Source organism: Coturnix japonica, chromosome 26 (genome assembly GCF_001577835.2).
Source record: "Coturnix japonica isolate 7356 chromosome 26, Coturnix japonica 2.1, whole genome shotgun sequence".
NCBI lineage: Eukaryota > Metazoa > Chordata > Aves > Galliformes > Phasianidae > Coturnix > Coturnix japonica.
Genome location: NC_029541.1, coordinates 2,486,289 through 2,512,258, shown reverse-complemented (window position 1 = coordinate 2,512,258; position 25,970 = coordinate 2,486,289). Strand labels below are relative to the sequence as shown.

Below are 25,970 nucleotides of genomic sequence, written 5' to 3'. Positions count from 1 at the left end.
CTTGCAGTAATTGGGATAATATCAGCCCTTACCCCGCGTCTCAGCTTCGTATTTGAGTAAGCGACACCTGAAGCTGTCCCCTCCGCTCTCAGTTTAGTTGTTGCGGTGCAGATTGCGGCTATTTGTTAGGACACGGCTGCATTTCCTTCGTCTTTTTCTTTCTCTTAAATAAGCCGGACTGAAATGAGAGCAGAACCGGGAGGAGCAGAGATGCAACAGGTGAGATGAAGGGGCTGCAGGGGGATGAGTGAAGCGGGGGGGTCCCATTGGGGCTGCTGACACTCGTTTGTCTTTGGTCGGATGGTGCGGGCATCCCTTTAACTCAATGGGATCTGCAGCAGCGCTGTTAAGTGTCTTTAGTTCTTTGAGCACTGCTGGAGATGCACAAGGCTGTAAGAAACCTGCCCGGGTTTGTTCAGCCCTTTCCTGCCCTCCGGGTGGGCTTTTGTTTGTTGTTCATGCAATAGAACTGTGGGCTTTGGATATGTGGGATTTATAGTAAAGAAACCTTCTGAGCTGTGGAATCCGTGGTGTAATTCAATCATCCTTGGGGGTATTCTGAAAGGATGGAGACTAACTGAGCTGCTCTGCAAAGGTGGAAAATCAGGTTGGGAAACAGTTTGGTAGCCGGGGGGGGGGAGGCTCTTTGGAGCCAGAGCTGATGAGAGGGTCAGGAAGCAGAGATCAGAGGGGGATCAGAGCATTGGGATGGAGGCAGGGCTGCGATTTGCTGCTGCCTTTCAGGTGATGGTTCAGAGCGGGGATTTGTGTTGTGATGAAAACACGCAGCCCGCAGGCTGAGCTTTGGCTGAGCACCGTCCTCACCTCGCATGGGGGCAGAGCTGGCTCTGCTCATCGCGTCTGGCTGGCACAGAGCTGTGCTGGGGATGAATGTGGGCAGCCCCAAGCGATGCAGAGCAGCTCCGGGCAGACGGGGAGCTCCTTAAAGGAAGAGTCTTTCTGTTATATCCAAGCTGCTTCTCAGAAATCTCCTCTCCCAGCTGGCAGGACCCTGGGGAAGGGTTGATAAGGAAGACTGGCTCAACAGGTTTGCAGCTCTGCAGTAATCTCATGGACTTGTTTACTCTGGAAAACACTCCCAGGTGACTTTGGCATCGGTTTTCTTTCTCTTGGAAACTCACTTTCCTCATTAGAGACATCCAAGACACGCAGGCAGGGTGGCTGTGCCATTTGTGACCCATCCAGCAGCACATGCCTGCCCTCTGGTGCAGGTGGAAGAGTTTCACTATGTAGTTTTGCCTTAATAAGTTTGATTCTGGAAGGGATCGAACCCTTAGCAGCCTACATAGGAAGAGGGTTGGTTGGCATGTGGGTTTTTTTGAGCCACAGCATCTTTATTATCAAACAAAGACCATTGACTGCTTATGATGTTTTCTTTCTAAGGCACAGTCTGTTACACTCAAAGCCTGGAGTCTTCTGACCACCTCCTGGAGGGCAGGTACATCAAGATCGTCCCACTGCCCAACCCAATGGGATCTGGGATACTGGGGGTGTCCAGGATCAGAAAGCAGCCCCTGTGTGTCTGAAAGCCCCCACAGCCCCTGTGTGTGTCCATAAGTGCCCACAGCTGGGCTGCAGCAAGGTGTACACCAAGAGCTCCCACCTGAAGGCCTAAATCTGCAGGCACAAAGGGGAGAAGCCCTACAGCTGTGCCTGGCTGGAGGTAAGTGGGAACTATGGGGGGTGGGGAGGACCGAGCTTTGCCTTTTGCCTTTGCTTTTTCTCCCTGTGTGCCCCCCCTGGCTGCCCATGTCCCTCCAGCACGGCTCCTTTGTGCATCCTCTCCCTTTGCTCTGTGCACAGCGTTGTTCTCTTTCATCTCCATTCCCTCAATTGACCTCTCTGTGCTTCTCCGTTTGCTTCCTGCTGCAATGTTCTCTTCCTGGTACCCACATGCCTGTCCCCAGGGGCAGGATGCTCAGCACAGCCTTTGGCAAGGAGGGTTAACAGTCCTCAGGTGTTGCATAGTGCTTCTCCTTCAGCAGATCTCAAAGGATATCACAAGGAAAACTGGTGCTGGCAGCACTGAGCTTCCTTGGTTTCTTGTGCAAGGCCTTGGCACCATCTTGCTGCCTTGATTCCCTGCACGGTGGAGGGCAGCTGCAGTCTTAGGAGGAGCTGAGACTTCGGAACTCACTTTTTTGAGCTGGAAAAGAGCTGGTTGGGTTGCATGGATGAACTGAGGACGGCCTTGGGATGCATTTAATCTTCACAGAGCTTTTGAAGGGCAAGCATTGTGTTTGCTGTACCAGGTGTGAGCTGGGAGTCTGGGGTTACATCTGAAGCTCCTTCCTTTGTGCTTCTTTTGCGTGGGCCTGATGGAAAAACCCTTCCATCCTAATACTGCTGCCATCTGTGTTGGCTCCATAGAGGCAGAACAAGAGTAAATCCTGCCCTGTCCTCCTCTCCTGCATCCCCCTGGCACTCAGACATGCAAAGCACCCTGCAGTCCCACCAACCCCAGGCTTATCTGAGGTGGCACCTTGGAAGGGCTGAGCATCACCTCCCTGCTCCCTATTGGAGCCCTGTGCCAAGCAGAAAGGAGCAGGAGAATTGAGCAGGGATGATGTGCTTGTAGTTAAAGGGACTTCCCAGGTGGTACAGCTGATCTGTGTGGATATCACACAGCCCAAAGCAGTGTGAGCGCTGGGTATTCCTGCAGTCTTCGCTGCTGCTGCATCCTCAATTCATTCGCTTTGGCATGGAAACCTCTGCTCCCCTGCTGCAGGCTGGCTCTCCTGCTCTGTGCTCTGTGCTAAGCCAGCTCACACACAAGCTGCTCCTCTCTCCCAGCCCTGACATTGAAAACTCACTGCCATTCTGAGAATCAAAGGGATGCTCGCAATGCTCCATGCTGCCCTTCTCCTTACTGGTTCTCCCATTCAGATGAGCTCTCCAGGCACAAGAACTCGCACTCCGGTATCAAACCACACCAATGTGCCACCTGCAAGAAGCACTTTGCTGGCCAAGCACATGAGGATCCATCAGGGCCAACTGGGAAGCAATGGGATGTAGGGCTGACTTGGTGACAGTGCAAGGAGAGCTGAAGAAGAGAAATGACTTTGTAGTGGCTGATGGTGCTTTGGAGCTCTCCCCAATGACGGGCTGCATTCAGGCTTTGTTTCTATGTGATACACATGGTGGAGATCTATTGGAGTCCATGGGGAGCTGAAGGGGATCCTAAAGGATCATCTGCATGCAGACACAGCCATGCATGTGGGTGCAGGAGAGCTGCATGCATTGGCTGGGGGGAGCTCTGCAGCTTGCTGACGTCCTCTTTATATTTAACTTCTGGTTAATTAAAGGCCAACTTTTTGCTCCCGTGCCAGCTTGCCAAGCTTTTGCAAACATCTGGGAGGGAATCAGGTGCTTGTACAAACAAAGAACGAACGTCAGGAGTTCCAGCTGGGTGGTGTGTCCCTCCTACGTGGCTTTGCCTGCATGTCTCAGGCTGATGTTTGCTGCCTGCAGGCCCCTTTGTCACTCAGGTTTGCTTGTGCCATTATTGCATTGTGCTTCTAGGGCAGGACTTTGTGTGTTTGTGTGGAGCTGCTGCTTTGGTGAGGAGATTTGGGGTGTACCTATAAGAAGGGCAGGGAAATGAACCTAATCCTGTTCCTAAAGCAGAGCTTAAACTCCTTGATTTATTCTGCTGCCCCTATGCCCAAGAAACACCTCCTATAAGTGACAAGCCGGGGCAGGCAGGTATACAAGGGCCTATTTTTGGTTGCCTTTTGTGTTAGTGGATTTTTGCCTGACCAGGAATTCACTAAATGCCCTTTCCTTCAGGGCTCTCTCCAGGGGCTTCGTGCCAACGTGACTCATGCCCGTCTCGTGCTTTCATCTGCCCTTCTTTTGCTCCTCTCCCTCACTCCAGACTCTCCCAGCACACTCCCTGTTCGCTTTGGACCTGCCTCATCCTGCCTCCCTCTGTTTGAAGCCGAAGGCAACTGGGAAAGGCGCCTTTCCAAACTGGAGCAAGAAGAGCCGTGTCTCAGCCTTCATGCCAAGCAGTTCTTCCCTCCTGCAGCAGCTATTTGCTGAGCAGATGCTATGGGGTGGATCTGCTATGGAAGACGAGGCTGGGAGCGCTGGCTGTGGTGTCTTGCTGCTCACCTGGTTGGTTTTGCCATCTCTTTTAAGCAGACCACAAAGGGAGGGGAGAGATCTTTAATAAATAAAACACTCCAGATCCGTATCTCTTGAGCAATGCGTGTTATAGTCTCACCTGCTTCCCTCTGGGGACTTGGGATGAGTGGCTTAGAAGGTTTACTTGAAGGCTCTGTAATTATCCGTCCTTTGCTCCAGTGAGGATATTACTCTGCAGCACAAATGCTTTGTGGAAGCACAGATGAGAACTGTGGCCATGGGAGGAATGAGGAAGAGGAGACCCTTCTGTCTTCCCAACTATATTGGAGGTGCTGAGATGCATCTCATACGTGTGTCATTGGGGATGCTGGGTTCCAGCCCAGCTCTGTGCTGACCTGGGCTGTGTGTGTGTTGTTCTGCCCTGCTGGGAATGGGAAGGGATGGGAGGAACCTCTTGCAGTGTTCTTGCTGTGGGGTTGCTAAGCGCTGCTCTTTAGGAAATGAAATGCAAGCAGGCAGGAGTTGTAGCAGAGCAGGATGTGGGAAGAGCACAAAGAGAAATTCAGGCGACGTTTCTAAATCCGTCCGCCTGGATACAGGGATGAATTTACTCTGGATATAGCAGCAGGCAGAGCCAGCCCCACGCTGCAGCCCACAGTGGCACCTGTGCAAGGGGCTGGAGCTGCTGTCCCCATGGTTGTGTCAATGCGTCCATCCCTGTGTCTGGGCAGGGGGTGTGAGGTCCATGGGTTTGTATGGGCTGGAGAAGAGGGGACTGAGGGGGGTCCTCATGGTGGTTCTGAATGGCAGCCTATAACTTCCCATTGCCTCCAGCTTGGCAACAATGAAGACAGAATAGTGGGCATGGTGGGGAGGGGTTGATGGTTGGGCTTGGTTGTCTTTTCCAACCATAATAATTCTATAACACTGCCAACACCTGTACCCCAATACAACCAAGCAGCCCCACTCTGACTTCTCCTTTTGCTGTCTCTTCCCCTTTAAGACACTGTTGCTCGAGTTGCTTCTTTTTAAAGCATCTTTACGTATGAGCTTTCTCTAAGACCTGCCTTCTTGCCTGCGCTATTTCATCCCATCCCTTTGTCCTACATATTTTCCCCCCCTTGTGATGTTGTCTAAGATGGGAACAAACCCACGTTCGCTTGCAAACCCACGGCAGGGGAAGCAGAACAAAGTGAGGGCTGCACATAGAAAGAGATCTATTCTCCCTCTCTAGGAAAGACCCTTTGGGGCTGATTCTCAGTGAAGCTGAGCTGCAGATGAGGCCATGTAAATGGTAGGGCACAGGATTCCCCGAGCTTCACGTCTTTCAGCTCCCTTTCCATCTGTATCTCGACCTTTAAATGCTATTAAAGGGATTGTGAAGTAAAACCGTCCATCTCCATCTTGGTTTCTTTCACTTCATTTGGGACCAGCTGAGGGAGATGGGCTGTAACAGCACAGAACTTCATGGCAACAAACACTAATTGCAGCTGGAGGTGCTCGGGTTTAGCTGGGATCTCTTCATGTGTGTTTGGGGTGATGGCACAACAAGAGAATAAAAGAAGAGGTTTGTTAAGAAGAGCAATTAGGTGAGATGTGCACGGAGGGCTTTGCACAAACACATCTCACCTCTTGCTGGCGTGCAGCTGGAAACAAACCCCATAGGTTGCATGTTTTGGCATGCGTTGTTGTTTGACTGCAAGAGCTGCTTGAAGGGCTTTTGTTTGCCTCTGCTAGTTGTGGGTGAGGCTGTGTGTGCATTGGGGGGGTGCATTGCTGCTCCCAATGGCAAACCCAATGGGGCTCAGCTCTCCGGCTGGTATTGAATGTGCTCTTTTAGGTTGTAACTCAGGGCAATCAATGAGCCGCAGGCCAAGGCAATGAGCAGCATCTGAGCACAGTGGGCAGCTCCTTAGGGGCTGCTTTAGTGAGCTTCAATGGGATTAAAGCTCCTGCTCTATGCTATGACCCCCCATTGCTTCTGCTCAGCCCTATGGGTGCTGCAGGGTTGTGCTGCTGCAAAGGGAGAAGCAAGGAAGGGAATAGAGGACGTCTATAGGGTTGTCTACAGGGATGTCTATAGGATGTCTATAGGGACGTCTATAGGGTTGTCTATAGGGACGTCTATAGGATGTCTATAGGGTCGTCTATAGGGCTGTCTATAGGGACGTCTATAGGGTTGTCTATAGGGTTGTCTATAGGGATGTCTATAGGGGTTTCTATAGGGACGTCTATAGGGACGTCCACAGGGTTGTCTATAGGGACGCCTATAGGGTTGTCTACAGGGAGGACTATAGGGAAGTCTATAGGGACATCTATAGGGTTGTCTATAGGGTTATCTATAGGGACGTCTATAGGGTTGTCTATAGGGATGTCTATTTGGATGTCTATAGGGACGTCTATAGGGTTGTCTGTAGGGTTGTCTATAGGGACATCTATAAGTTTGTCTATAGGGTTGTCTATAGGGATGTCTATTTGGATGTCTATAGGGACTTCTATAGGGTTTCTATAGGGTTTCTATAGGGTTTTCTATAGGGTTTTCTATAGGGTTTCTATAGGGACATCCATAGGGACGTCTATAGGGTTGTCCATAGGGACATCTATAGGGATGTCTATAGGGTTGTCTAGATATGTCTATATATGTCTGCTACACCTTCAGCTTCTCTCTATGGCCCTTCTCCTTTAAGGATACCTCCATCCCCCCTCTGCTATCCCGGCCATTTAAACTCATCTCTACATTCAACCACCGCTCCCCTTCAGCCTTACACTGCCCCATATCACTTCGGTTCTAACCCGGTCCCATTAAACCCCATTATCAGCTCGGCCCGGCCCGGTCACATGGCAGCGAGCGGCCTGTACGGGCATAAAGCCTCACTGACTACATTACCCATAATGCATTACAACAAGTGGGCGGAACCTCTTCTTTCCCATTGGTCAACAACACCCCCGCTCTGCTCGGTGATTGGACCGTGGGCCGTGGGCGGAAGTGTGGCGTACGGTGGCCGAGTTGGCTCAATCGCATTGAGGTTGGCGTTGCGCGTCCCGCCATGTAACGCTCCGCCGCTCCCCGTTCCGCCTCCATCCATCAGCTCCGGTTTCTCCTTCGCTTCTCAACCCGGTTCCTCCCTTATAGGGATGGGGGGTCGGTGTTCGACACACCGAGGGGGTTCCCGGTCATGAAGGGTGGCTGGGGGGGCCGTTCCCAGCACCTGCCCGCAGCGACGGGACCCGCAACGAACGGGGATCCTCCTCGGTAAGAGCTGAATATGGGGTAGGCCCGAATATAGGGGGGTTAGGCCTCAATATAGGGGGGGGGTCGGCCCTAATATAGGGGGGGGTCGTTGCTTTAAGGCCCCGGCCTTGAGTTGAGGGGGGGACCAGGTAGTAGGTGGGGGTTGGGGGGGGTCAGGAAGTGGGAGACTTGGCTGTATGCTGTGCTATGGGGTTGGAAGGAGGAGGATACGACCCCATTCTGCTTTGTTTTGGGGTCTTATTTAATCTTATATATATATTAACCCCCCCCCTCTACACCCCATTCCCCTGCCCCCCCCTCTACACCTTCCCCTGCCCCCCCACCCCGTTTTCTTGCCTTTTTTCCCTTCTGTTCCACCTCTCCCTTCAATCTGGGCGGATGCTGCCCACATCAATAGGGCTTGAAATCCTTAGAGAAACTATATGTATATATGCAAATCCACCGCTGTGCTTGGCTTTATTTTACACTCCTGTTTACAAGCCGGCCAGTTACACAACGCTCACCTCCTATGTACAGCCAGATATCTTCCATCCCGCTCCATTATATCCTGCCCCATTGGGGGCACACAGCATCGATACAGCTTGGCTGCTTTGCTTTTAAAGCAGCAGCTGTAGAACCATATGGATGTAGAGTTGGGTTATTAGCGTTGCTTCCCCCCTCCCTTTCTTTCCTATGGCACCAGCACATCCTCCCTCCCAAACAAAACTGCGCCGTCGTGATTTCGACCCGCCTGTTTATTTTTAGGGTCTCGGAGCCTGTTTGGAGTGAGGAGTCGTTCCCATCATCATAGCAACGGGGCTGAGTGTATTATAAACATTATTAGAGGAAAGCTTTTCCATCTTAAAACGAGGCTTCCTGTCGGTAATAAGGTTAGGGTCAGCTGGATGCATGGGACCTGTTGTTTCGGGTCTGAGCATCACCCAGCCCTTCCCAGCAGGGATGCTGTTGCGTGGTGCTATTGAAACCAATGGGATCTGCTGTTGGTAAACATTCCCCTTCAGCCCGTTGTGGTGGCAAATAAGGAGGAAGCGAGCGTGTAATCTACTTAAAGAGGCTTTTTTGGGTTGAAATACGTGTTTCTGTGGCTTACTCAGAGCCAGTCACGTCAGTGATAGAAACCAATCACAGGAGCTGCGTTGCTTTAAGTTTGCCGTTCTGTTTGCCCTGAGCACGCAGCAAATGCTCAGTGAGGATGGGAAGCTGTCGTTTAACAGATGGGAGGTGAAATGATGGAACAAACCAGCGCTGAAACAAACAGCTCGACGTGTTTTCTGCCTCCTTAATGTCTCCTAAACCCTCAGCTTTGAGCCGACAAGGCGACATGGAGCGCAGCAGTTGGGTGAAGTAAATAGGACTTGGAGAGGGATGAGGTGAGGGAAGCAGCCCTTATCTAAAGGACATCCTTTGGTGCTTCCTTCCCAGTGCTTCCTGCTCTTAGAGCTTTTCCTGCCAGGGTTGAAGGGAGGGCTGCAACCTGTTGGAGCCTGGAGTTGTTTTCTTGCTGTTTGTTTCTTATTCTTGCCTGTTTTTTTGTGGTCTGAACGCTCCTTGGTTTCCTTGTTTGGAGGCATCAATGTGGCAAGGTGCAGGTTTAGGTGAATCCCTTATACATGGCAGCTTTGGGATTGGGAATGAAGCTACAAAGGCAGTGTGACAGAAGGACTTAAGGGTGTTCTTAGGGTTCCCTTTGTGTTCCCAATGAGGGCTGGGTGCTGTTCCCAGCAGGAAAACCTGACTTTTGGTTCTCTATGCACTGAAATGAATCCAAATGGATCATGTTCTGAAGGTAACAGTGGAGCTGAATGGCTTTCCCAGCGGCTTGAAAGTGTTTCCTGAAAGCTCCTGTTGGGAAAAGGGATATTTCAAGTGCTGCTCTAATGAAACTGTTGCTTGATTGTGTGTTGCTGGCTGCTTAATGAGATGTTTCATCAGCGATGTTACAGCTCTGGTCCTTTTACTCCAATAAAAGGAGCTGGGGGAATAGAGCAGCTCTTTACTTATTGTTTTGGCTGCAGACAATGAACTGCGTGATCTTACCTTGAGTTTAACCCTGTCTGATGGAGACCCTGGGCCTGTGACCTCCAGAGATCTCCATTAATCTGGCATTGCTTCTTTGTTTGTTTGCTTTCCTGGCCGTGTCTGTGCAAGAGCATTGCACAACGTTGCACGGGGGTTTATTGTCTGCACGTGCCTTCGGTTTACACATCTTCAGCCATTAGAAACACTGGGGAATGGTACAATGCAACCAGAGCAGCTCAGCTTTGCTGTCTGTGTGCATGCAAAGCAAGGCAGCAAGTGCAGCTTCCTGCCACAGTGCAAGGGCTTCGTTTGCTGCATGGCAGAGGTCCCAAAGCCCACCTCTAACTTAATGCTGCTGCTATATTAGACTTATTTGTTAACAGAGAGCAGAGTTTCTGCTCTCTGCTGGCAAACGTCTGTGTGTTGTGGTTGGTGCACACAGACGCAGTGCTGCTTTTGTTGCTGGCAATCTTTGAGCAGCATCTTTTGTGGCTCATGTCACCAGGTGGTTCTGCTGCTGCTCAGCTCAGCTTTGGAGATGCTGCTTCTATATCTGGGCAGCTGGATGGGTGTCAGTGCCTGCAGGTGATGGCTTGGTCCTCCCTTTCCTTTGCATTGTGCATTGCTTGCGTGGGGGATTCTAACGAGGTTGCAGCCCCGACTGCTGTAATCAGTCCATCTGCAGAAGTCATCAGCCTGCAGCTGCTGATAAGGAAACATGCCGAGGCGAAGGATTACTCGAGCTGTTCTCGGGGCTGACTCAAAAGCAGGAAACATGCCAGAAGACCTCAAAGATGGGGGCTGGTAGGGGGGGTGGGATATAGATCTGCTTTGCTGGAGCTCCTCTGGGTGCTGCCTCCCTCGGGGCTGAACCTGAAGGTTGTTGTTCTGCAATGGTGAGTAAATCTGTGGCCACAGTATGGAATTGCCCTGTGCCACTTCGGAAGCTGTGCCACCCAGCAATTGCACACTGCCTGCCACTAATGATGCGGAGCCCCGAGGCTCTGTAATCACCCGGATTGTGGCGTAGATGGATGAGAAGTCGCTGGAAAAGATGCGTATCTCGTGTCCCAGCTCTGATGTAAACGTGAGGCTTTGTACCTTTCTCAAGGCCTCAAACAGAGCTGCAGCAACACGAGAAAAGCTCCTCTTCGCAGCGCTCCTACTTAGAAAAGTGCAGCCAAATGCTGTCAGCTCCTCTGTGTGCTTCAAGGGTCATCTGTAGGCGTCAGAGAAGATCTCAAGACAATAATAGTGCTCTATTTTAGCATACTCATTACAAAGTATAACTGCCCTCTGCCTCTAGCAACTATTTTTTTCCTCGCACTCAAATGGTGCAGAAGTGGGAAGGCTGTTGTCATAAACAGTGCTGTTGCCTCTCTGCCTAATTCCCTCTTTGTCTTTTCGCATGAGACCATTTCCCTTCTCCGTGGACTCTTGCAAGGAAAATAACCTTCAGCTAAAAGGCTGCGCTTGTAATCATCAGCACATTCATCTCGAAGGAAAAGCAATCAGACGAGGAGGCTTTTTCTGCTGCTGGGAGCTGTGCTGCAGCTTGATGACATCTGGAAGAAGCTGAGGTGTTCCATAGGAGCCACACGAGGAGCAGCATCTCAACATTGTGAGAATGGGGTGGTGGGTTCCCATCCTCCTGCCCCAGCTGCAGAAGGAGGAATCGATGTTGAATGCATCCTTTGGGTTCTCTAAAGTCACACACAGAGCGGCTGTGCTGCTTTTAGTTGTGCATCTAGTGTGATGTTTTGGTTCGGCTTCACTTTATCCCACTTCTTTCTGGAGAAGCAGCAGTTCTTTGTGTTCTCGTGCCCTATCAAGGCAAGTTTAATGAAGTTCAATTACACGTGCCTTTGTTCCTAGCATCACATTCTCCTATGCATATATTACTCCAGAGGGGCAGGGTGTACCTGCCCACCTGTCCCACTGCTTCAGCCTGATTGCAGGGTTATTATTTCCCTTTATATCTAATCAGGATGAGCTTCTGGATACATTCAGGTGTCGCTCCTGTTGTTTCCTGTAGGTGTGTACAATAAGGAATGAATGAAGAGGGGCGTTCATCTGCAGCATAACCTGGCCGTGCACGATGCTGTGCTGCATCCTTAATGAAATGGTGGAAGGAATGGCACACGGTGCTACAACCTGGGACTCCACGAGTGTTGGTAGCATACAGATGCATCTGATGTTTGCTGTAGCCCCTGGAGGGGGATTCCTCCAGCCATTAAGCTTTGCTGTATGCAGAGATCACAGTGCCTGCATCCCAGGAGGCCTGGTGTTGTTGTAGATGCTGCTGAGCACAATGTGGCACATTGCTCCGAAGGTGGCTTGTAACAAATCTCTCCTGTTCAATACAGGCATGTGCTGTGCTGCTGTTTGTGCCATGAGAGCACAGTTGTGTTGGCTGTGTGCATCTCAGCTCTGCTCCAGCCACGAGCCAGGCAACGATGTGACTGCAGTAAGGTTGGAGTGTGCTGATAATAACAGCAAAGTGCTTCTTGCTCAAGGGAAGCACACCGAAATTACACGGCATTTCAATTTGGGGATGCAATCATCACAGGTTTTTAGGAGGAGAAAAAGCCTTTGCCTTCCTGAGATTCTGCTGCTAATCTAATTTCTGTGTGATTACCTCCCATTGCATCGCTCGGCGCTGTTTGGTGCAGTGCTGCTTATATGGGCTTTGAAGCTGCTGCAGCTAAACGTAGCGTGGGAATAATCACTCGACTTCATTTTCCTGCTCTTTCTCTGTTAACACTTATCACGGCTATTGACAGCTCTGTAGAATGGTAGAATCAAGTCCTTATGTCTACACAACACCCCGTGCGTGTGCATCATCCTGACAGGATAATGAGGCTGTGCTGGTGATGCTCCATAGGAAACAGCATTGGTAAAGTGCACAGCAGAAAGCAGGGAGGGCTTTAACTCCATTCCTTGCCCCACAGCTCCCTGCTGCCCCTGCAGGGCTCACTAAGCAGCTGCTGTCTTCATAGAGCTCTCAGCAATTAATTTGGGCAGGCACAGAGCTGTAAGCATCAGTAATTAATGAGGAAAGCACCTTAGGCCAGCATAACTAGGTGGTGTGGGTGTCCTTCATTTTGAGATTGTTGGCTGTAATTGCAGCAGTTGAACCCAGTTGATCAATGTTACCTTGCTGTGGAGTCATGTCAGTGTGCCATCAGGCAGGTATTTGTGAAAATAGGTTAAATGCAATGAGCTCTGCCCAAAAGAATACCTGCCCCGGGGCACCTGATTTAAATAGGAATGCTTGGTCCTGTGTATACTGTCAGCACTAATCCTTTTTCAGGGCTGACTGGATTCTGAGGCTCTGACATGTAGACTGTTCTCTTCCTTATTTAGGGCTGGCTAAGTGCTGGGCAGTAACGAGATTGGAATAAAGGCTTTGGTAACTGGCAGTCCTGCCTGGATCTCAAACTTAGCCCTGTGTGCGTGTGGACCTCAACAACACAAGCACGAGTCCTTGCAGGAGCCGTGAACCTTCAGAGCCTCCTCCTACCAACAGCACTTGGTGTCTGGAGCTGCACTCACTCAAACAGGAACCCCTGTGCCATTTAGGTTGGCCTTTATCAAGGGTTGGGGCAGGGGGATATTTAGCAGGGCCCACATCCAGCATGGTTCTATGGGAAGGCTCTTATTGCAGTGCAGCCGTGTTTGCTTTTGTTACGTTGGAAGAAGTTTAGGCCGTATGGAGAGAAGCTGTGTGTTGTGGGATAAGAGGATCCATATGGGATATTGCATTAATATCATTTTATCTGTTTTAATTCACAGCCTGGCTTATAATTCCTTTGTATGGACAGGATTATTGGTGTTACACTTAAATCTTGGTGGAAGTACCACCTCATATAGGCAGGGAATGACCTCCCTTCACTGCTGACTACATCCCCACCTGCAGTGCTGGAGTGACATTGGTCCTAAAAGACCTCAGCCTTACAAACTGATGTGTGTGAGAAAAGATCAAGAGAAGAGCCAAAGCAATGCTTGAAATCGTATTTGCTTCTTTTCTTCTTTGCTTAATTTCTTAGAAAAAGAGACGAAAATTGCAAAAGGAAGATTAGAGAGCAGGGTGGGGGGTGGCTGGGAGGGACATTAGCAATGTGAACTGAAGGAAGGTTGGGTTGTTCTTTACAGTGATATCTTCAGGCAGCTGAAGGAGGAGGCTGCAGGTGGGTGGGAATGGAGGAGGTGAGGGGGGAGATGGTTTGATTTTTACCTGGGTGCACCTGAGCTGTTCCTCAGTACAACACAGAATGGGTGAACGTGGGACAGCTTAGAATTGGGGTGGTTTTCTTTTTGTTGTGTGTTTTTTTTTTGGGGGGGAGGGGGGTAATGACTCATTGCAACTTACCCAAAATGACCTGATTTAGTTAAATGAGGCTAAATATAACCCATGTGAAAAGGACTGACATGTGGGAGGAGACGATAGCAGTTGGCTCTCAGCCTCCCTGTTCTGCAGGGAACATCTTTCACGACTGGTGACTAATAATTTTTACTCTTGCTGCCTTTGGAAATAACATCTCTGTGCCCTCACCCTCCTTCTAGGGAGACACAGAAAGATGCACCGTTCCTAATCTCTGTTGCCTTTTCTCTGCCTTTCTGCATTACAGCTTACTGCTATGGACAGTGCTATCACCCTGTGGCAGTTCCTCCTCCAACTCCTGAAAGAGCCTCAGAACAAGAATATCATCTGTTGGACCTCCAATGACGGGGAGTTCAAACTGCAGCAGGCAGAGGAGGTGGCCAGGCTGTGGGGAATCCGCAAGAACAAGCCTAGCATGAACTATGACAAACTCAGCCGTGCTCTCAGATACTATTATGTGAAGGTAACGAAGTCCATAAATCCACCTGAAATCCTTATCCATCTTACCAGCTTCTGCCTAATGAGCTTTGTTTCCTTTTTCATTCTCTTCAAGGGGGTAGGTGTCACTTCTGGCTTCAAGAATTAAGTGAGGTGCACTGACTTAAGTTCAGAGGTTTTTATTTCCCTTTTTATTTATCCTCATGCCCGGTTCCTCCCCAGTGGTTGTTTTATAAGGTTCTGGATTGGCTTTATGCAAAATGGTTTCCTTTTAATTTATGTCTGTATAATAAACATCCTCTGTGACCCAAATTGTGTGTGGCTTTCCAGTGAGGAGCAAGTGTGACAGAGGTTTTATGATATTGAAGTAGCTGATAAGCCCACGTTCTGTTGAACAGTTCAGCTGCTTATTATCATCTCATTAAGAATAAGGTATCGGGCATCAATTCTACAAACCTTGTAAGCCTTAATTCTGTGTGTTCTCCTCTTAGATTATGCTTGCAGTGCCCAGAGCAGTGATCTTAACTTCAGTGGTGGTATCTTTGTTTCCTAGAGGATCTTCTTAACTATTTGAAACAGAGTTGCTCTGCTGATTTAGGGTTTCTGTTGGTGCACTGAGGTCAGGTTGAGCTCACCTGTTGTGTCTGTGAATTGCAAGAATGCAGCGTGTTTAAAACAAAGGAAAAGAAAGTATTTCTGTTTGAAAGATTACAAACTATTGAATTCCTCAGTCTATTTTAGGCAGAGTTTGTAGCAGGAAAATGAATCTAAAGAAAGGCTAAAAATACCTATCTTCTTACCCACAGAATATCATTAAAAAAGTGAACGGTAAGAAGTTTGTGTACAAGTTTGTTTCTTATCCGGAGATCTTAAAAATGGATCCTCTTGTCGTGGGCCGTATAGAAGGAGAACCCGACCTGACCAGCTTTGCAGAGGTTAGCAGTGCTCCAAAGGACGTGGAAAGCTGCGGGAAGGAGAAGTCTCAGTCGTGTGCTAAATCCTCCAGCCGCAACGACTACATCCACTCAGGCTTGTACTCCTCTTTTACGCTGAACTCCCTGAACTCTTCCAATGTGAAACTCTTCAGGTCCATCAAGATTGAGAATCCAGCTGAGAAACTGACAGAGAAGAAAGCTGCTCAGGATCCGACGCCGTCTGTCATCAAGTTTGTCACCATGCCCTCCAAAAAGCCTTCGTCCGTCCCCCTCATCGTCACCACTTCAACGGTCTCTGCTACATCCACTGCTTCTGCCACCTCAACTGCATCCTCTCTTCCCGTGGCAGCATCAGAAGAAACTCTGCAGACCTTGGAGACTCTTGTTCTCCCCAAATTAACCATCCCTGAAGCTCCGGCGCCTTTGCCAAACTTGACCACCAGCTTTACCCCAACTCCACCCGTATCCTCTGTTTCTCCTGTTCTGCAAGTTCCTTCCACCCCCCCATCGCCGCCCCTGAGTTCTAATCCTGACCTGGACATTGACACGGACATAGAATCAGTGGCTTCTCAGCAGCTGGAGCAGGCTCAGAACCTTCAGCATCAATCCCCAGAGCCCAAAGAGCAGGATTCATCTGTGCTGGAGAAGGAATTTGCCAATCACCTCTCCAGATCTAAAAAACCCAAAGGGCTGGAGTTGGCTCCTACTCTCGTCATTACAGGCAGTGATCCAAGTCCATTGGGAATACTGAGCCCTTCCCTCCCCACTGCTTCTCTTACTCCAGCACTTTTCTCCCAGGTAACCCAATTCCCACCTCACCTCCCTTTCTTTTTATAAGTAACAGCAGTGATTGTGTTACACTATAAGGCAGTAAGGGAGGGCAGATGAACCAAACCAGCACTTTAAGGATCCTTTGTAAATGCTCCAGAATGACACTGAATTTATTTCCAAAGCATTTCAGGTTGATTCTGAAATCCCTTTCAAAACAGGTAACACTGAGGTATGTGTTCAGCAGTCTTCTTTCACTTGATTTAGTAGCCATTAAAACCTGAATAATGTGACTTAATTGCGGTGATAACAATGGCTGCATAATTTGGTTGTTCTCAGCGCGTGGGAAAGGAAAGCATTCATTCCTCATGGAAAATTTGGAAGAGAACTGAATCCAACTATGCCGTTGTATTGTACTGTATACATTTAATCTCCTTCCTGTAATAAATTGGAGTTAAACTGCAGGGAAACTGCTGATAGAAAATTGAAATGGCTGAAGATAGGATTAAAAAAAAAACCAAGTGCAATTGCACTTTTGGAGCCCTTCCAAGTGTTTGGCTGGTAAACCTGGAACATCCAGAGCATTCAGAAGCTGGGTGTGCATTTCTTTTGTTGTAGCTTACGTCCCCCATGTCACTCAGTATGTGTGTACCCACTGTCTGCTCGTTTTGAATTCATAAGCTCAGTTCACCAAAGTCACTTGCAGGTGTATGAATTGCATGAGAAGGCATTTGGCAGCTGCTGGGAGAGGAGGGCCAGTCCCTAAGAAAGGGGAGGGAGAACTGATGGCTGCTGTTGTAGGGTTTGAAGGGAAGAGGAGGAGGTGGGAGGAGGCAGAATAAGAGAATGGGAGTTCTTAAAATGGGATCCAGCCCTCTGCAGCTGGAGGAGCTGGATTACTGCAGCCAGATTTCCATATGCAGTGTGTTATTCCAAGTCCAGCTTCCACACAACTGACTGTCTTTGTGTGTTTTGCAGACTCCCATCTTGCTGACCCCAAGTCCCTTGCTCTCCAGTATTCATTTCTGGAGTACCCTCAGCCCAGTTGCTCCTCTCAGTCCTGCAAGGTTGCAAGGTGCTAATACGCTCTTTCAGGTAAGTTCCAGCAAGTTGAGCCCATCTCTCCCTTTGAGCCATGCTTGTCTGCTTTCCTCAGAAGACCTGTATGGATCTGTTAGCCCAAGAATCTGATGGCAAGTTTGGGCAGTAATATTTACTCTTTAATAAGGTGAGGCAGTTAAGTAGTAGGCATTTCATGATACGTCATGAAACATGTCATGCTTTGGTTGCTCAGTCTTTCCAAGTTTGAAGTGCTAAAAAGTTTCCTTTAATTCAAAGGGGTTTTTTGGTACCCGATAGCCTTTTCTCTGCTAATAATTGAAGAACAATGTAGGACATTGTTTCTCAACAAGCTGTATAAAGTCATTTTATTGTGATATCACTAGTTTAAGGCATAGGCAGTGCTCAGTGCGGAGGCTGCAGGCTGTCTCCCTCCAGTAGCTGGGGTTGTGCAATCTGTGGTGTGGTGGCATTTAAAAAGTAATTACTTGGTGGAAGACAGGAAGAATCTTTGAAAGGGTTTTTTTTTCTTTGTTTCCTGGGGAGCTTCTTGATGCAGGGTTAGAGAGGAACATTGAATTAAAATCCCCTTTCTCAACCACTTTTGTTTTGTCTCTTAGTTTCCATCAGTGCTGAACAGTCACGGCCCATTCACGCTGTCTGGACTGGATGGACCCTCTACCCCTGGCCCGTTTTCCCCTGATCTGCAGAAGACATAGCACATGAACTCATGGAAAGGACATATTGGCAAGCAAGGAAAAGAGATGACACTTATATTTAACCACGTTTTTTTTAAAAAGAGCAATTTATAATTCCACAGAGATGATCAGCAGTCATAGTTTTTGCCATTCCCAGATTAAAAAAAAATGCCTTTTTTTGCAAAATTCCTGTTTTTTGAAGACCCAGATTGGTAATGTTTATGCAAATGCCTTAATAGGAGCTGAAGCTCCGGTCTCTTCTCTTCCCTCCTTGGTTGGAAGACTTCACTATGGTGAAAGGGAGTTTCAATTGGTGTTGCAGTAACTGAGTCTGCACTGTTTGCAGTATATAGTATCAGAGAAGTTGTTTCTCTGTGACTCTTGGAAAACCTCTGTTCTTCTGCTTCCTGTGCTTGGCAAGAAGAAATTTAATCACGATCAAAGCTGGCATTCCAGGAAATGCTTGGGAAAGGGAGTGTGTGTGTGCACTCAGCTTTGCCTTGGGGCCTGATAACTTCTGCAGCAGCAAAACAGCCCGCATCTTATCTGCTGTAAAAACCTCTTGTCTCTTTGCAGGTAGAAATTTTTCAAGGCATATTCTTATGATTGTGTTACTGAGATGTGGACAATTTCTCAATGACACTGCAATGCAGACAGCCCAGCCTTGCATTGCTTGGCTCCTGGATGCTTCCGAGCCCTCCTTCAGCAAGGGGGCAAAGCCTGGAGACAAACAAATGGTGGGATCAGTTCTTTTCACTTCTCAGAAGGTTTGAATGCTGAAGTCCAAACATTTCTCGTGCCAGAAGACCTGTAATCTCACTGCTAAAAGATGAGCAGAATGGTGGATTTTACATGAGGTGTTGATGGTTGATCTGTGACATGAGGTTGCTGCCTGATGCTGCATTTTAAGCCCCAAGCGGTGGGTGAGAACACTGATGTCTGAGTGTTTTATTCCCTCAGTTTGAAGTGGAGAAGCTTTTTCCCAGCTCTTATCTCGAGTTTGGCTTTAAATCTATTGGGTTTTCTTTGTTATTACTCGAGGAAGCACTCAGACCCTGAAAAAGTTAGGCTTAATATGCACCGCTAGCTGAGAGAGGTGCCATGGTGTATCCACCTCACTGTAAATTTGCACTTGCTTTTCTTTCCTTGGTGGCTGTGTGTGTGTGTGTGAATTGATACAAGTTTCCAGAGCCATTTGAAACACTGATGAAATTTTTAATTAGATTTTTAAACCTCAGGAGGCCTTTAAAGAGAACGGAGGAAATGAAAGAAGAGGGACTTGGGATGTCTCACTCTGTGCCCTTCCACTTTGGGGCATCTGCTGTCAGGCAGCAACTTCTGTTTGCCACTCACATTGAGCTGAGTGATGTAAGATAATCTTCATATAATAACCTTCTAGGAAACAGATGGAGGCCGTCTCCTTCCTTTGGTATCCCCCACTGGTTGGCTGGGAAGCTTTAATGAGCAGAGGAAGGTTGTACCTTAACAGCACGAGGAGCTGGCAGTGTGTTTCTTGCACCTGTTTGATGGGGAAATGGTGAGCTCAGGCTTACCACAGTTTTCCTTTTGCCTCTTTTGCAGACCGAACTCACTTTAAAACATACGTATGACAATACCCAGGACTTAATTTACTGCAGTGACGTTCTCTATAGATTCTAGCATTGAATAAACCACTTTGTACGTTTCTAATACAGCACCCTCGACGTGAGTGGGTGTCACGGGGTTGCTTTTTGGGCATTGTACATCCAGAAAGTCCTTTGCTAAGTGGGAGAAAAGAACGTGCCTGTTTCAGGTGCAGGTAGCAGGGAGTGAGCTCATATAGTGAACTGTCTTCCTGTTGAGTTTCATTGGAGGAGCAACACTGCTTTGTGTTTAGACATCAGCAGATACAGGATGAAGTTCCTGTGCCGGTGGCTCTTAAAATGACAATGTGCAATATTGACTTTTTTTCTTTTTTCTTTTTTTTTTAAATGCAGAGAGAAACCTGCAGATTTATAATTAAGAGCAGGCATGTGGAATTTTCTGGTTTGCATGATAGCTTATGAGTTTGCTCTAGAAAATATATATAGCTATATATAAATAGCAGCACTTTTAATGGTTGTTTTAGGTTGGCCAATTTTATGCCCAATGTGTGTGTGGATTTGAGAGCAACGTTGCAGACTAGGATTAGAGTTTAAAAATAACTAATGAGCACTAAAGACTCGCAATTTAATTGCTTCCCTTTCCTTGTCCCCTATGGAGAAAAGCCAAGTTTTAGTTTAAAAGTTGTGTATGTGCACACATGCACTTAATTCTTTTGTAAACTGTATCACTTTCAGCATAGATATGCAAGAGAACCAAATGCTAACTAATAGAGCTTGTCAGTTTTGCTTGGCCTAGTTTCATGCTGTTCTCCAAGTAGCTGCAGCAGATTGCACTGCCATAGCTGTGAGATGCACGCTCACCTTCAGGAATACCTTCTTAGGGGAAGTTGTTATGAAAGTGCAGCCTCTCTATATTTCAGCATGGTGGTGTCCAACTTCCTGACAGGCAAAGTGAGAAGGTGATTACTTTTGCTTAGGCACCTGCCTTGGAAAACAGGAGTCCCCAATGGGGTTGTAATCTCAGGAGGCAGTTGGGAAAGCAAACAGTAAGACTGGGCACAGGGAGGTGGGAGGGAGGCTTGCTCTCATGTTTTCCCCACTTCAGGTCACTTAAGATAATACTGTCTTGTATATATGCTGCCTCATTAAGCAGGCATTTATTAATAAGCATAGAACTGCCAGCTTTTTTGGATCACATTCCTTGGAGCTCGGTGATGTGACTTGCTGGTGCTCTACTGGCTCGCTTCAGGAGCAGTTTGCAGCTCATTGCAACTTGTTTTTAGTGTAGGGAAGGTGGGGTTAGTATAGGCTCTTCTTTAATTATCACGTTAGCAGTTTGTAATATGGGTATAGTACCATGTTGGTTTAAAAAAATAGTGCAGCATTACAGAAACGTTGTGTTACGTTGCAGTTCACGTTGCTGAAGTAACTGTGGTATTGTTGAATGCTTTGATAGTATTTGCATTGGTTAATTCATAGGTGGTGGTAGAATTAGACTGGATGAGCATGGAAGCTGAACATCTGTCTTGCTTCTGGGAATCTCTTTTTAATGTCACTGCTGCTGTATAATAGTACTGCAGAGTTGCAAAGCTTGTGCTGCTGCTGTCTGTGCTATGTCTGTCTTTTATGAGAACCTGAACCATCAGGATGCCACTAAGCAACACGTGCTGCAAGCAGACAATCCATGGAAAGCAGAATTGTTCTGCTGATACCCTACGGTTATACAACACCCTGTTCCATCTTCCTGTTCTCAGAGGACGTGATCCCAGTGATGAGGGTGGTGGAAAAAAGCTTTTTCTTTAACAGAGTGGAATCCCAGAACCTCATTTCAGGAGTCGATCTTCAGCAGTGGTGGCTGAATGTAGTTCCTATGCACTGCCTTTGGCACGTTCACGTTGCATTCTGCACTAGGTCAGGAAGTGATGAAATCCCTCAAGTTTGGGAGTTCATTGTGTTCCTTCAGAGCGTCCCAAGGCTTTTGGTATCCATATCCTTGCTAGAATGGAGTGTGTGTTAGCACAGGAAAGGCTTTGGCTGTTTGAGTAGTTTGTTTGGGATAGTTTCTCCCACTAGTTTTTCAGGCCTTGGATATCTAACATATAGATTCTTCTTGTTTTATCTTCATAGTGTTCATTTTAACCACAGCGAGGGCTGTTTATGTGCATATCTTCCAGCACAAAGCTTTTCAAGATGTCAGTGCTGTGCAATGTCAGATCCCCCCACCCATGACTTCAGCTTGGGTGCAAGAATTACAGCAGCTTAGTGCTGGGTGGCAGAGCTGGCACACCCAGGCAGCTCTGATTCTGAGTTCTGCTCCATTCGGAGCCCATAGAACTCTTGGCCACCCTTGGTTTATTGGTGTATCTCTTAGTTACTTTTTACTACTATTTTATAGCTCTTTATTTGTTGTATGTACTCATATTTTACTCTACCACTTAACTTCTTCCATTTTGAATGCGTGTTTGTTTACAAGGCACATCTCAGTGTTGCACCAAGAGGAAATCTTGGTATTGTCAGCTATGGAATAAACTACAGCAGTAGTTAAGGGACGTTATCAGAATGGCCAGATGCTTTGAAACTCAATGTGTGAGTTTTGGGGTGTCTGTAATATTATTCTCCTGTGTAGGAAATAGATCTATCTTCTGGTCCTGGGTATGGGTGATGTATTTGATCTGACCATTAGTGGAGCCCCATGGGATTTATGCTCAGCAGATCGATTGAAAATGCATTAAAATTGCAGTCGAGTAGCTTACAAAGCTATTCGGGGTTCCTCTTGTCTAAACAGGAATTTGTTTGTGGCTTGATTTGAGTTTAATTAAGCAGTAATTGGCAATGGCTGCTGTTAAAGTCTGAACAGTGTTAGCAAATCTGCTTAATGCGAAGCCTTTGGCGACTGCCATCACGTTGAGTGGTGGTGAATATGTGCCGTGCTAAAGTCGATCTGCTGAAATCAGAGGCTGTCAGATGAAGATTAAAAGATAAAGCGTGGTGACAGTTGTTTTACACGGCTCTTTGGGGCTGTTACTGCCAAAGGCTTTTGCCTGGATTGACATCTGCGGGCGCCGCGTTCCACTTGAAGTGAGCAAAGCATATGGGCTCTGCAGGAGGTTCTGTTTGACTTCACTGATGGTCACCATCCTTGTTTTGTTCTGTTTGTTCCCCCTCCCCTAAAGAAGTGACCTACACGATAAGAAAGCAGGGCAGGGCCCCATGCTTCTGCTTGGATGTGCATGCTCACGTGTTTCCCTTTTCAGACAGCAAGGCGTCCGATCCACATAAATGATTCTACCAAACGCAGTAGAACTGATTAGAATTGATTTTCATTTCCCCTCCCCTTCCGAAGAACGTCGTAGAAGACTTTAATTGCGGAGCCCGTTGCAGGCATCTAATTAAGAAAGCAAACTTGTACAGCTTGTTTCCTCTATGCATTGTTCCGCTGAGGCTGAACAGCTCTCCCTATACAAACATACATGTGCACACCTATTCACTTGCAGGGGACGCGTGTTCAGGATGCAGCACAGCTTCCAGGTTTGTACACTCAGAGCAAACCCTGCAGTTGCCACTTTAAAAACCTTTTGCACGTGCTGATGAGGCTTTTTGGGGCCTGTCTATTTGTATTGTAAGCACTCAGGCTGTACTGCAGCGTGGGCTAAGGATTGCCATAAGGTTACTTATAAATGCATCTTTGGCGTTGTTGTATGGCATATCTTCCTGGGAAGTGTCTTTAAATGTATCTTTGGAACAGTTTTGGAACACAAATTAGGGCTTTTTGTCTTTTTTTTTCCCCTTTTTCATAAGATTTCTCTGTTGAGATGGTGTAATTGGCAGCGTTTGGAAAGCAGGGGGCTTGTAATGGAGACACAGAACGAACTGCAAGCAGTGCAGGGAGGTTGGAAAGCACTGCTTGGAGCCCATATCCTTGAGCAGTACGTGCAGCAGTGCTGTACTTATAACTGGAAGCTGTTTCTATTTAGTTTTCTTTTTTCCTTTCCTTATTTTCTGGAACACAGGAAGGTGGCCAGGATGGGCTCTGCATGGATCCTGGTGTGTGCTGTGTGTACAATACCTGGGTGTGCTCTGGGCTCCTTGAGTTGTGTTGTGGGGTTGGTTTGGTTTTTTGGCTGGCATGTCTTAACTCTTCAGGCTTTGGAACTGCTTTAGAGAGAATTGTGTTGACTTTTTGTTCTGCTGTTGTTCAGTTGCACAGAGTTTTATATAGACGATGTAGTAGTTTTTAACGTTAATTCTCCGTGAACAGGGTTGAGATTATTCATTGTGGTTTAAAAGAAAACAAACAACAAAGTATTCTAAAACTCCCTTTGAGAATCTTGTTTGTATTCTGTTGCAGTGTTACCAGATGGCCTTATGTACGTCACAGTGTTTTGTGATAAGTACAGTAGCACATTTAATGCTTATCTCCCCCAACCCCTCTGTTTTTATAGCTGAGAAGTGTATTCTTAATAGCAGAGATGGAATAAATAGGAAAGTTCATGCGACACACACAGTAAAGATAGTGGTTGTCTCCTCCTCTAATGCATATTAGGACAGTTGGAATCAATCTGAGGCTGCAGTGACTGAACAGGGGAGGTAACCAACATGAGGCTTTGGCTTGGGACTGCTGAGAACACGGAGCAAGCTGATGGCAGACAGCACTTGTGTGCAACGAGCTTGTAAAGCAGGAAAGGTCCATTGGCTGCAGCAGAGCTGCTCTGAGTTACGGCAGCTGAGGGTCTGCTCCGTGCAGCTTTTTGCCTGTGGCTCAGCTGGAGCCAGGGAGGAAAACATCAGAGCTGAATGGGGGACACTTTAAGTGACCAAATCAGCAATGGTGATGGTTGGCAGTTGTTCTGTTTCTTTTTCGAGTGCACATCTGTTTTGGAAAGTGATTTTTCAGATGCCTTTAGTGCTGCTCCTCGAGGGTTTTTTCAGGTTAATCTGGGCTCTGTGTAGATCAGCACAGTGAAGCCTGCAGGATTTTTTGTGCTCCTGCAGCTCTGACTCTTCTGCTTGGGCCAGATGGAGGAGACAACCACATCAACTAACTCTGTAAGTGGTTTCTTTCTTATTTTCATGTAATTTAGTAGAAACATCAGCGGTAAAAATGATACAAGGTCAGCAGATGAAGCTTTCAGTTACTCTTTCCAGAACAGAATTGTATTGGATACACGTGTCTGGTGCCAAGTCAAGAGGCAAAGTAACATCATAGCAAACATGCTTCCTACCTTAGAGACTTATCCTAGACTGGATTTTGGATACAGTGATAACCTTGCACTGCTTTGGTGCTCAGGTTAAGAGTTGGGAGCGAGTAGCTTCTCAGTCTTTCTAATTATACCTTATAATAAGAGTATCTTAATGCCATTGTGTTTAAAAACTAAAATGCTGGTATGTAATGCAAGTACATAAATAGCCAAAGTTTTCAGTAATTGTTCAGTGTTACTAAATTTGCTTTTATTTAACCTTCCAAGGTAACATATTAGGAAGACCTTCAGCGTGTCGATACCACGTTGGGAAAACATATAAGAGTCTGATCAACTTATTTCTTGTACATATGCAGTTCTTTGAGCACATTTCAGGTTTGGAGGGCGAAGTACTGAGATGCAAAACGTGGTTTGGAGGAAGTGCACTGTAATGACTTCAAAGCGACTCGTGCTGCTTTTAATGAGCGGCGTATTGGCAGTTTCTATTCAAACATAATGAAGGTCTTTCCTGAGGAATCAGGTGACTTTTTTTCTATTGCTTCGATATTTTGTGCAAAAAAAAAAAAGAAAAAAAAAAAGGAAAAAAAATAATCCATGTATTGCAATCTTTTTTTTTTTTTTAAATAGGGTGGGAATAGTTAAAGAAAACTATTTTATGTAAGAACTGACAGAGAGATTTGCTTTGTATAATGCAAGCTGGCTTTAAAAAGAAAAAGCATTGTAGCAAATTATTCAAGTCAATCATATGTTAATAGTTATGTGCAACCAGACATGCAAAACAATTGTATTTTTTTAAATAAATATTTTTAACAAACTTCCTGATCTTTTTTGGCTGTTTGGTTTGGTTTTTTTTTACAGTGGAGGAAACTGAAAGTGGCAGCTGTGGGGCAACCTGCTCTGTGCTAATTAATGACTGTGCTAATGAGAGAGTTGGTCGGACCTTGAGTTAACCTGTCTTGTTCACAGAGGCAAAGGATCCCTCACGTTTTGCTTGAATGCAGATGGATGCCAGCTTTGCAGTGCTGTGTTCAATGTGGGCCAGATCAGCTGCCTGCACCTCCTGATGAATGAAGGTCTCCTTTTGGTGAGTGGCTGCTTTCTTTATGTAGTGCTAAAGGCAAAGTGGAAGATGAGTTGCAAAGCACACCTTAACCAAAAGAAACACTGCTCTAGTCATCACCCATCTGCAAAGACACAATTAGGTACTTCTTTTTCCAATTAGCTGACAGCACTTGGGCTGACGTATGTGTATCTACATGGATGTTTTTCAAAACAGACTTTCTCAGTTTATTGTTTCACGCTCGTTTCCTCTCCTGCAATGGAGAGAATGTTCTCATAGTGGGAGGAGCTTAATTAAGGACAGATTATTTTCTTTTCCTCCTTGTAGTTCACCCCTTCTTTTTCATCCCAGCTCTCTCAAGGAGAGTAACAGTGACATCCTGTGGCTCCAGAGAAGAATTACTGCTCTGGGAATCAATGAGTTAAAGGCAGGTCAGCAGGTCTTCCCTTCAGTGAGGGTTTCTAC

The 25,970-nt window shown here is 47.0% G+C and overlaps 1 protein-coding gene and 1 long non-coding RNA gene across 2 annotated transcripts; both read left to right on the top strand.

Annotated features, from left to right (window-relative positions):
* Window positions 1–1,694: 1,694 nt before the first annotated feature.
* LOC107324721 lies at window positions 1,695–4,227 on the top strand. Its single transcript, XR_001559543.1, has 2 exons — window positions 1,695–3,726; window positions 3,811–4,227. It is a non-coding gene; the product is annotated as an uncharacterized LOC107324721 (long non-coding RNA).
* A 2,896-nt stretch (window positions 4,228–7,123) lies between these two features.
* Window positions 7,124–25,267, top strand: ELK4 (ETS transcription factor ELK4). The gene is made up of 5 exons (XM_015884939.2): window positions 7,124–7,363; window positions 14,014–14,229; window positions 15,011–15,937; window positions 16,886–17,002; window positions 17,587–25,267. The coding sequence occupies exons 2-5, from the start codon at window positions 14,023–14,025 to the stop codon at window positions 17,683–17,685; spliced, it is 1,350 nt and encodes a 449-aa protein (XP_015740425.1). The 5' UTR covers window positions 7,124–7,363; window positions 14,014–14,022; the 3' UTR covers window positions 17,686–25,267.
* The last annotated feature ends 703 nt before the right edge of the window (window positions 25,268–25,970 follow it).